Raw genomic sequence first — 12,048 nt, forward strand, 5'->3', positions numbered from 1 at the left:
CACTCTTCTTCTCAAGCAGGCTTCGGTGCTCCAGCAGCTGCCTCGCAATCATCATTGTTGGTGTTGATGGTGGTAGCCACGTCGAGGAGGACCTCCTCCCTATGGTCATCGTTGTCATATAGTCCGTGCATTGCAACGAGGAAATAGGTATCCTATCAATATAGAAAAATTAACATTAACAAAACACACTACGTGAAAAGCACATAAGAGAAAATTATAAAAATGTGCAGACATATATCTCACTTCATAAATCATCCAACTATATCTCTAAGATAATCATTAACATCTATGAAACTCTATTGTGATGATATAGTTTTAAATGTTACTTAGAGAAGTAAATGAATATGAGAACCAACATGTGGTTGGATGGTGATACCTCCAGCCCACCGGGATCAAACCCTAGGTTTGACACTTTGGTGTCTCATAAAGGAAGAATATTCGTGTAATGAGAGGTTGTGTTCCCATCGATAGTGAGGCACACGTGATGACTTCATCAATCTTAAGACTCGCCCGCTTAGACTTTCGAAGGTGCCCATAGGGGTAGGGTGTGCGTGTGTGCGTTCATAGGGGTGAGTGTATGTGCGTGTTGTGAGCATATGCATATGTATCGTGTTTCTAAAAAAAGAGAAGTAAACAAATAAATTGTAATAAACTATGAAGTTATGAATATAGGAATTAATATTCGATCAGCTCTACCTATGAATTGCTAATCTGATAACATCTTCATACAAATTTGCATGCACGAAGAATGAACATTTCAAAAGAATACCATGCATACAATCATACTAATCATTTCACAATAATACAATAATACTGGATGAAAGGAATAACTAAAAATCATATATTTGCTATCTAAAACACAATAAAAACGTGACTACTCACTAAGCAATTCACACCAAATGGTAGAAAGACTTACAAATCTAGTTGATGGATATACATAATCAAAATCTCACAAAAAGAATTAAATAATCAATCCCAAAACACACATCAATGAATGAAAATCTTGAGAATTATTTTAATACCAATCAACATCCCTGCATTGTAGGACTGAATAAAGTTGAAAGCCTTTAACAAAACGAGGGTAAGGGGAGCAATGCGGGGGATGACGCTGGACGCGTAGCAGGCCGGGGTGAGGCGACGAGACCACACTACTAGAACTGAAAGAAACGAGTGTCTATGCGGACATCGTTGTTCATACGAATATGAAGAGGTGGCGGCACCAGCTTCCTCTCATCTTCATGCACCTCCCAGTGGATGAAATCGATACAGTGAGGCATGGAGACAGAGCACATAAGCAGCGGCACGACTATCGGCGCCGAGGAACATGACGTGCTGGTGATGCTTCTTTGCGCGTGAGGTCGCTGGGGCAGCATGACTGAGCTCCTCGTGGCAAGGAGCATCCACGGGATATAAGAATCGAAACAGGTCAGCATCCTTGCGATGATACGCTGCGGCGACAACTGTCATGGCATATGCGCCGGCGACGTGGCCTAGGATGATGTGCCGGCTGGTTTTGGTTTTGAAAGGGATTCGAAAAAAGGAGACATACATGGTGGGAGGGAGTTAAACGCAAGGAGGCAAGAGGGGCGGGGAGAAGGTGAGATGAACCGTACCAACTCCTTTTTTTTCTAAAAGAAGGAATATATTAATATTGCGAAGATACCAATTACACGTGGTCTCTGCACCAACAAGTCACAAAAACATCCAGGATGCACACAACACGAAAAGAAAAAAAACAAAGGAAAAAAGGCCCCGCCACAGTGATCAATTGCTGAGAGCACACAAACCACCACCAAAGATAACACCCGAAAAACATAAAAGGTTTCAAAAAGCGACGCCTTCAAGAAGAAAATAGTGCACAATCGCCGTCGTCGCCCGATCCAAGATCATAGGTTTTCACCCCGGAGAAAGACCGAGCTCTCAAAGCAATACCTTCAACAAGGCAATTGTCAGTTACAACCAACTCCCTTAATAGTAGAATATATATCTTCAAAATAAAAAAGATAGTAAGATGTACTCCATTTTTGGTCCCCGGGAGGCTCCATCCAATCCAACCAAACTTTCTCCTCCTCTGCTATATAAAACAGAGCCTCCAAACGCAAAACAATCAAAGCCCAGCCCCAGCAGTGGATTCATTTGATTATAGCGCACAGCCGCATGCTGGGCAGAGGCAGAGCCGCCGCCACGCCCGCGGCACCACATCTCTCCGCCTCCTCCTTCCACTCCCTCCCTCAATCTGTAAACAAACAATAAACCCATCGCCGCACCCAACCCAACCCAACCCCCCCCCACCTCCACCCCTTCAATCCCGAAGTGGGCGAAACTCGGGGGGACATTCCGGATTCGTTCCCCTCCCCGTAGCGTGTGGATTGGAGTTGGAGTACTCCGCCCAAATCGCCGCACATTGCTTCAGGGCGGCATTCGCAAGAACCGCGATAGGCAGCTGATGCCGATCTGATCCGTCGGATTCTAGGTATGTACCACCCCTTTTTGTTTCTTTCCCATTCTATTTCAATCTGTATGTATCCTTGCTGCCTTTGCTGGTTGGGGGATGATATTTACTTCGTCGGACTGCCGCATCTCCGCGAAAATCGTCCGTATCCGCGAATACGTTGCTGTGTATGGATCATATGATTTTATTTACATCGGGGGCCAATGGCATCAGGGCGAGCGAATGGCTGGATTTGATTGGAGGGGCGGGGTCAGCGGGTTGGTTGGGGACAGAGATCTCCCTGGATTTCTTGCTTACATTCTGTACTTTGCTCCTTACGATGCAAAGGTCATGTCTGTCCTTGCTTCTTTCCAATGGTGGGGAGGCCAACCAGGCCTCCTGCTCCACTATTTGTGCTGGGGCAATGATACCACAGTGATTGGGAGGGAGACACCGATACTAGGATAGACAGGCGCAACAAGTTGTTGATGGAAGGTATCGTTGTACATGCCATGGTGCTATCCTTCTAAGGGGTCTTCCTGCGTATACATGGAGGTTCATGGAGAATCCTGCTGGGGCTTCGATTCAAACATTTGTTTTGATCTGAAGGGGCATGGAAATGTTGCATGTCATCTGACAAAAGTAACAAAATGTCTCCAAATATTTCGAAAAGTATATATTATATTGAGAATTGTCTATATGTTCTTGTTCAGTGTTTGCCATAGTATGCATAACACACGCCAATAATGAAAGTTTCATACTCTCAGTGTTAACATATACTCCCTCTGTCCCAAAATAAGTGTCGCTGATTTATAAGCTGGAGTTTCATACTAAATCAGCGACATTTATTTTGGGATGGAGGGAGTATTTGACATAGTTGGCCTGCATTTGTAGTATAACAGTTTTTGATGCCATGTATGGTTTTGTGTAGAAGCTTTTATATTGGTGGTATACACAGTACTTGCCTGATAGAAACTTCTCATCCATATATGGTTTTGAAACATTTTGGAAAAGACTTGCTTTTGCCACTGAGTGTAGCATGATTAGAGGATTTAGTGGAGTACTATATTATTTTGATTAGGTTAGGCTCTCTTTGCTTATAAAGAATAGTATTAGGAGAATGAGCTGTTTCGAAAATAAGAATTATTTGAATATAAGGCAAAATATTTGCAACTATCTGTGTAAGAACTAAGGACTTACCTGTCCTTTTTTTCAGGCCATCACACTACCTGCATTTTTTTCTGTGTGCTATCATGGAAGATGATTCGTCATGGGAAGCTCTTCCAATTGAGCGCATCAGAATTCCTGCATTCAACTTTCGAGTTATTTCAGAGGCTAGCAATGGAGAAAATGAATTGCCAGTTTCATTGGATGCCGCAGTTCCTGATGACATTCTTGAGAAAATTTTCACCTTCTTGCCAATAGCAAGCATGATAAGGTCAACAGCGGTATGCAAGAGATGGCATGATATTATCTACTCAAGCCGGTATCTTTGGACCCACATGTTGCCTCAGAGGCCCTGGTACTTCATGTTCACCTGTAACGAGACTGCTTCTGGATATGCTTATGACCCCATCCTCCATAAATGGTATGATTTAGAGCTTCAAGGCATTGATAAGAGCAGCTGTTTTGTCTCTTCTTCTTGTGGGCTAGTTTGCTTCATGGATAATGACAACAGAAACATCATTTCTGTATCTAACCCTATTACAAAAGATTGGAAAAGGCTGTTGGAGCCCCCAGGTGCAAAGTTTCCAGATTACAGCACTGTTGCCTTAAAGGTAGATCAGGTGACTCACAATTACACTGTTACATTGGCGAAATCGAAGCAGGTACCTGAGGATTATGTCCAATGGGAATTCTCTTTATACAAGTACGACTCGTGGAGTAGTTCATGGGTAACTGCAGTGAAGGAGGTGTTCATTGGTTGGAGAGGGGGTGACGATAGTGTGATATGTGGTGGAGTCTTGTACTGCTTGATCCAGTCCACAGGTGTTCTTGGCAATGTTGAGCCCCGTCACAGGCTCATCATGTATGACCTTGTTGCGGGACCTTCTGAAACTTCACTAACGCAATCGTCAATCCCTGTACCTTGCTCTCTCACCTGCGGGCGTCTACTAAACCTGAGAGAGAAGCTGGTAATGGTCGGCGGGATAGCAAAGCCCAATAGACCTGATATCATCAAGGGAATCGGTATATGGGAGCTTGACAAGACACAATGGCAAGAGGTGAGTCGGATGCCTCACAAATTCTTCCAAGGATTTGGTGAGCTGGATGATGTTTTTTGTAGCGGCGGTGCCGACGACCTTGTCTACATCCAAAGCTATGGTGCAACTGCTTTGCTTGGATTTGACATGAAGCAGAGGCAATGGAAGTGGTCGGCAAAATGCCCTGTGAGCAAAAAGTTTCCTCTCCAGCTGTTCACTGGCTTTTGCTTTGAGCCTCGGCTGGATATTACCACCTAATACTTGTACCGGTCTGTACCGTTGATTTGCTCGGAATCAAACAAAACCAGTGATCCTCGTCTTTTGTGGAAGATGGATGATAAACTCTCTCCCTCTCTTAATTTATTTTCCCGTGATTGATGCAATTGTCTCTGTGATGAGATTAACAAACAAAACCAGTGATCCTCGTCTTTTGTGGAAGATGGATGATAAACTCTCTCCCTCTCTTAATTTATTTTCCCGTGATTGATGCAATTGTCTCTGTGATGAGATTAATATTTTGGAATGCAGTGTTGCTGAGTCACACTCACTTGTCTGTGATGATTGTATGCCATTTCTCGTTTCACATGATGCACATTTCTCGTTTCACATGATGCACATTTCTCGTTTCACATGATGCACATTTCTGACGGGTAAAAATTTCAAGTGCCTTTTCAGTGATGTGGCGATCAAATTTCTTGTCACATTGGGCGTCGAGAGAAACTGTAGAGTTTTTGTTTCTTGCGATGCTGTCTATCAATGCGTACTGGTGCCCGGTCCAGAGCGCCATTGTAGTAGCACCCCTACCAAGCTAGCGACTGAGAGCTGTTGCTCTGACCGGTGAGCAGTGCCTCCCTCCCTCCCGTGATGGGCCAACGTCCAGGTTTCCTCTTGTGGGAGCTGCAGCTGGCCCAACCTTCCTCACTGCCAAGCCTGTGAGTGTGAGCCAGAGAGGCCATTGATGTAGTGGTCTCCGCTGTCGCCGCAGCGCGGCAGGCCTACGCCTATCTATCTATCTGCCATCTGCTCTGCTGCTTGAGGCATTCATTGTTCACGTGGCTCCCACCGTGGATCTGATGTTGCTGTTTGAGCGTTTGCCGCTCAGCTGCACACCGTGATACTGATACGGACGAAGCTGCTGTTAGCTGGTTTTGTGCCGTTTTTTGTTCCATCGGCTGTGATCTTCTCTCCGTTTTGCATACTCCTTTTCGTCGCAAACCTGAGGATCCGATGTGCTACACATGTAGGTTTCCATTGTGTTTGTCTGTCGCTTGCTGTTCCTGTGCTGTTATCTCTCAAGGATGATGAAACGTTGGCTTGATGCCCTTGCTGAGCTTTCCTTCAGTTTTGGGTCGAGTACCAGTCGAAGAACATGGATGTACAGTGTGGGCAAGCGTCAGGTACAGTCCTGCTATTGTTGGTAGCTTCTGCAGTGTGAAACAGTAGTGGACTAGTGGCGTTGTTTTCCTTTCTGGACGCCTGGTCTTGTGTTTGCTTGGATAGGCATCTTGAGCCTGCCCGCTCCAGATGTGGCCAGTTGAATCGACTCTCGTCAAGATAAACCATGATTTTGATAAGGTATCGATAGGTAGGAATGATTCTCGATCTAAGCTCTCCGAAGTAGTACCTTTTTGTTTCTTGTGTGGAGAAAAGTAGTAGGTTATTACAGACGAATTACAAGAACTGGATAGTTGTTCTTGCGGGAGAAGGAAGAAGGAAGAAAGAGGATGGGAGGGGCGAACCGCCGGAATCGCGGGCGAACGCGTACTGCCCCTCCCTTCGTGGACGTGAGGTAACTGTTCCTTGAGGTGCGGCGCTATTTGGGGGGGAATCCTGGATCTCGCCTATGGTGTTTATTAGGTGCGGGGTGTGTGCTCTGGTCGGCGGTGCTTTGGAGGCGGAGGTGCTGCCGATGGGGAATAATGTTGCCGCTACTCCTTCCCCTCTCTGGCGCGGTCTGCTGCTTTGTCAGGGAGTAGGTGGCGTTCGATCCTCGCGGATCTGCAGGTCCGGCAAGACGTTGTGCCCTCTGGGCGTCCGACGAGGCGTCGACGACGCGTGCTCGTTGTGGGGATGCTGTCCTCTAGCCCTTTTGGCGTCGCACTGCCGTCTCCTCCAGCGGTGGTATGGGGTTGGTGAGGTTTGGTGCAGCGGTGTCCTAGCGGTCGTTGTTGGGCTTGGCGGCTGCTTGTTCAGGAGGTGCGCCGGCGTAACCGGCATAGGAGTTTATGGATCACACAATGATATCAACGTGCTTCAGCGCTCGCCGGTGTTTGCTAGGCTTGCCGAAGGCAACAGCCCACCGGTGAACTTTACTGTCAACGGCCACAACTACGACAAAGGGTACTATTTGGGTGACGGTATCTATCCTCAGTGGACCACTATTGTAAAGACAATACCCAACCCTGTTGGAGAGAAAAGGAAAAGATTTGCCCAAGAGCAAGTGAGTGCTAGAAAGGATGTCGAGCGTGCCTTTGGTGTTTTGCAATCTCGATGGGGCATCGTTCGGTATCCTGCTAATACTTGGAGCACGCGGAAACTATGGGAGGTGATGACTGCTTGTGTGATCATGCACAATATGATCGTAGAAGACGAGCGCCCGGAACGTCTGTACGATCAAGGCTTTCAGTTTCAGGGTGGGAATGTTGTGCCTGAGCATGGAGTAGCGGCAACATTTGAGCAGTTGACTCAGTTTCATGAAGAAATGCGTGATTGGGAAACTCACGTGCAACTGCAAAATGATTTGGTTGAGCATATGTGGACTCATGTTGGCAACCAATAGATGTATCTTCTTTTATTCGTTTGTAAAACTATGTGAAACATTTTTATTTTTATTTGGCCTGTAAACTATACTATTTATTTGGGCGGACTATTTTGTTTCATTTCACAATATGTTGAATGCAATGCAAAATTGGGCGGCCAGCTGGCCACGCCTGCACATATGGGTCGGCGCGTTGGGCGCGCTGCCGACCCATATGAAAAACAGGGCGGACGCCGGGGGGCGGCCGACCCAAACGGACAAAAAGCGGACGAAATCGCCGTCTGTTTGGGTCAGCCCGTTGGAGTTGCTCTTATTACAGACGAATTACAAGAGCTGGATAATTGTTCTTGCGGGAGAAGGAAGAAGGAAGAAAGAGGATGGGAGGGGCGAACTGCCGGAATCGCGGGCGAACGCGAACTGCCCCTCCCTTCGTGGACGTGAGGTAACTGTTCCTTGAGGTGCGGCACTATTTGGGGGGGGGGGGAATCCTGGATCTCGCCTATGGTGTTTATTAGGTGCGGGGTGTGTGCTCTGGTTGGCGGCGCTTTGGAGGCGGAGGTGCTGCCGATGGGGAATAATGTTGCCGCTACTCCTTCCCCTCTCTGGCGTGGTCTGCTGCTTTGTCAGGGAGTAGGTGGCGTTCGATCCTCGCGGATCTGCAAGTCCGGCGAGACGTTGTGCCCTCTGGGCGTCCGACGAGGCGTCGACGACGCGTGCTCGTTGTGGGGATGCTGTCCTCCGGCCCTTTTGGCGTCGCACTACCGTCTCCTCCAGCGGTGGTATGGGGTTGGTGAGGTTTGGTGCAGCGGTGTCCTAGCGGTCGTTGTTGGGCTTGGCGGCTGCTTGTTCAGGAGGTGCGCCGGCGTAACCGGCATAGGAGTTTATGGATCTTTGATTTCGGATGCGGCATCGGCGATCTCTTCTCCAGGGCGATGGTCCGGAAGGATTGGTGCTTCGATGACTTCCTGTCTTTGTTTAGGGGGTGGAAGATGGTGGCCGGCTCCATGAGGACTTTGTTGTATTATCTGTCTTTGTTAAGGGGTGCTTTGTAATGCCTATTCCTGGTTAATAGATCCAATGGCTTCTTCACAAAAAAGGAAGAAGGAAGAAAGGGGAATTGGGGTAGGCAGCTCCAATGGCTTCTTCGCAAAAAAAGGAAGAAGGAAGGGGAATTGGGGTAGGCAGCTGCTGGATTCCGCTTCTCTCTCTCTCTCTCTCTCTCTCTCTCTCTCTCTCTCTCTCTCTCTCTCTCTCTCTCTCTCTCTCCGAGCCTTAAGTAATGGTAGTCACGCTGGCGAGGTTCACCCACTCGTGGCTGAAGTAACACTTATTAGGTGTTGATGCACGGTTGGAGCATGCACCGCGTGCTTCCATCACCCTAGCAGATGGGCTCTCCTTGACAGGTGATCTAACATCCCCTGATTCTTGAGACGAGGCTTGACCCCATGCCTCACCATGCGGGAACCTTGCCATAGGACTAGCTTTGTCCTCTCAGGTGGTGCCCATGGTTGCGGGACTTGACCACTGCAACTGCACTTTCTCACGCACAACACCTTGCGTCTTGCGCCAACGAGTCTTAGGCACCGCCATAGGAACAACCAAATCATCAATACATATAGGTAAATCAGGTTTGACACTCGTACCAGGAAGCAGTGCTCGACGCAGCTAGGATACGTGAAACACCGAGTGAACCATCGCATGTGGTGGCAATTGCAGTTTATAGGCGACGTATTGACCTTGTGGATGATAGGAAAGGGGCCGAAGAACTTGCACGGCAACTTGTGGTTGGCATGCGGCACGAGGGATGTCTGAATGTAAGGTTGAAGCTTGAGGAAAAACTAATCGCCGAGGTTGAATGCTCTGAACGAGCGTCGTTTGTCTGCTTGGGTTTTCATCAGTTGTTGCACTTGGTTCAGTTGTTGCTGCAGTAGGTCTTGGATGACAGTGTGTTCCCCCAGCCACGATTGCCGCGCAGGACATAGCACAACTAAGTGGCATTAATCCCCTAATGCCTTCATAACCAAACATGGCCCTGGACGGCCTCATCCTGATGGTTGAGTGATGACAACTATTGTAATCTGGTTTGTGTCAGTATGGTCTGATGTTAACAGGCTGCACTCCTGTAATGAGAGGATTACGATGGCCGAAGTCGCGACGCAGTGGAAACTCTGTAGGTTCGTCGAAAACATCCATGAAATTGTCGAGGACTGAAAGCGCGAGATATCGACCAGAGGGAGGGGATGATCGGGAGATTTTAATAGATTCTTCAAAAGGACAGTTTACTGAAGAATAACAGGGTGACGAACAATTAATCACAAAAGTCGCTACACACAAGCATGCTTATCGAAGTAGATACAAAGTCCTCATGACAAAATAGGACATGCATAGCGAGTAGTAAGACATACAAACATGCAAGTACAGAGATGAATGAGCGAGATACATCTAAACAGAAGACAAAGATAATGCAGCATGACTTGATGAAATTGTGAAAGTCTTTGGTCAAAGTCTTCAACAAAGGGAGGACAATTTCTTCAACACATAGATGCGAAAATTAAAGGGTTGAATAAATAGAACCGGATTGCTCGATGAAGACAATGGATTTGCTTGACCAGTTCCAGTTGTTGATACAACTGTACGTTTGGTTAGGGAGACTTGGGATTCAATTCAATAGACACTTAGGCTACACCTTATTGTTGGGGAACGTAGTAATTTCAAAAAAAATCCTATGCACACGCAGATCATGGTGATGCAAAGCAATGAGAGGGAGAGTGTTGTCTACGTACCCTCGTAGACCGTAAGCGGAAGCGTTATGACAATGCGGTTGATGTAGTCGTACGTCTTCACGATCGACCGATCCTAGTACCGAAAGTACGACACCTCCGCGATCTGCACACGTTCGGCTCGGTGACGTCCCACGAACTCACGATCCAGCAGAGTGTCGAGGGAGAGCTTCGTCAGCACGACGACGTGATGACAGTGATGATGAAGCTACCGGCGCAGGGCTTCGCCTAAGCACTGCAACGATATGACCGAGGTGGAATATGGTGGAGGGGGGCACCGCACACGGCTTGGAACAATCAACTTGTGTGTTCTAGGGTGCCCCTGCCCCCGTATATAATGGAGCAAGGGGGAGGCCGGCCGGCCCTTGGGGCGCGCCAGGAGAGGAGGAGTCCTCCTAGTAGGAGTAGGACTCCCCTTTCCTACTCCTACTAGGAGGGGGAAAGCAAGGAGGAGAGGGAGAAGGAAAGGGGGGCGCCGCCCCCCTTCCCTAGTCCAATTCGGACCAGAGGGGGAGGGGCGCGCGACCTGCCCTAGCCGGCCCTCTCTCTCTCCACTAAGGCCCATGTGGCCCATTAGTTCTCCCGGGGGGAGGGGTTCCGGTAACACTTTCGGTGTCCGAATATAGCCGTCCAACATATCAATATTTATGTCTCGACCATTTCGAGACTCCTCGTCATGTCCATGATCACATCCGGGACTCCGAACTATCTTCGGTACATCAAAACACATAAACTCATAATAGCGATCGTCACCGAACGTTAAGTGTGCGGACCCTACGGGTTCGAGAACTATGTAGACATGACCGAGACACGTCTCCGGTCAATAACCAATAGCAGAACCTGGATGTTCATATTGGTTCCCACATATTCTACGAAGATCTTTATCGGTCAAACCGCATAACAACATACGTTGTTCCCTTTGTCATCGGTATGTTACTTGCCCGAGATTCGATTGTCGGTATCTCAATACCTAGTTCAATCTCGTTACTGGAAAGTCTCTTTACTCGTTTCATAATGCATCATCCCGCAACTAACTCATTAGTCGCATTGCTTGCAAGGCTTATAGTGATTTGCATTACCGAGAGGGCCCAGAGATACCTCTCCGACAATCGGAGTGACAAATCCTAATCTCGATCTATGCCAACTCAACAAGTACCATCAGAGACACCTGTAGAGCACCTTTATAATCACCCAGTTACGTTGTGACGTTTGGTAGCACACAAAGTGTTCCTCCGGTATTCGGGAGTTGCATAATCTCATAGTCATAGGAACATGTATAAGTCATGAAGAAAGCAATAGCAATATACTAAACGATCAAATGCTCAGCTAACGGAATGGGTCAAGTCAATCACATCATTCTCTAATGATGTGATCCTGTTAATCAAATGACAACTCATGTCTATGGCTAGGAAACTTAACCATCTTTGATTCAACGAGCTAGTCAAGTAGAGGCATACTAGTGACACTCTGTTTGTCTATGTATTCACACATGTACTAAGTTTCCGGTTAATAGAATTATAGCATGAATAATAAACATTTATCATGATATAAGGAAATATAAATAACAACTTTATTATTGCCTCTAGGGCATATTTCCTTCAGTCTCCCACTTGTACTAGAGTCAATAATCTAGATTACACAGTAATGATTCTAACACCCATGGAGTCTTGGTGCTGATCATGTTTTGCTCGTGAGAGAGGCTTAGTCAACGGGTCTGCAACATTCAGATCCGTATGTATCTTGCAAATCTCTATGTCTCCCTCCTTGACTTGATCGAGGATGGAATTGAAGTGTCTCTTGATGTGCTTGGTTCTCTTGTGAAATCTGGATTCCTTTGCCAAGGCAATTGCACCAGTATTGTCACAAAAGATTTTC

At 47.2% G+C, this 12,048-nt stretch overlaps 1 protein-coding gene across 2 annotated transcripts; it reads left to right on the forward strand.

The window, feature by feature from the left end:
- The first annotated feature begins 2,100 nt into the window (after nucleotides 1-2,100).
- On the forward strand, nucleotides 2,101-5,176 carry LOC123078712 (F-box/kelch-repeat protein At3g61590). Of its 2 annotated transcripts, XR_006437600.1 has the most exons (3): nucleotides 2,101-2,473; nucleotides 3,648-4,965; nucleotides 5,075-5,176. XR_006437600.1 is itself a non-coding variant. In XM_044501303.1 (2 exons), exon 2 carries the CDS (start codon nucleotides 3,685-3,687, stop codon nucleotides 4,891-4,893), a length of 1,209 nt encoding a protein of 402 aa, XP_044357238.1. In that variant the 5' UTR covers nucleotides 2,101-2,473; nucleotides 3,648-3,684; the 3' UTR covers nucleotides 4,894-5,176. The 2 variants fall into 2 exon arrangements, 1 of the variants encoding a protein (XP_044357238.1); XM_044501303.1 differs by having other exon boundaries at nucleotides 3,648-5,176.
- Nucleotides 5,177-12,048: the final 6,872 nt, after the last annotated feature.

Source organism: Triticum aestivum, chromosome 3D, assembly GCF_018294505.1.
Source record: "Triticum aestivum cultivar Chinese Spring chromosome 3D, IWGSC CS RefSeq v2.1, whole genome shotgun sequence".
In the NCBI taxonomy this organism is placed as follows: Eukaryota; Viridiplantae; Streptophyta; class Magnoliopsida; order Poales; family Poaceae; genus Triticum; species Triticum aestivum.

Bases quoted from the DNA above. Each gene is read 5' to 3' on its own strand.
- LOC123078712 (XM_044501303.1), top strand. From the start codon at position 3,685: ATGGAAGATGATTCGTCATGGGAAGCTCTTCCAATTGAGCGCATCAGA.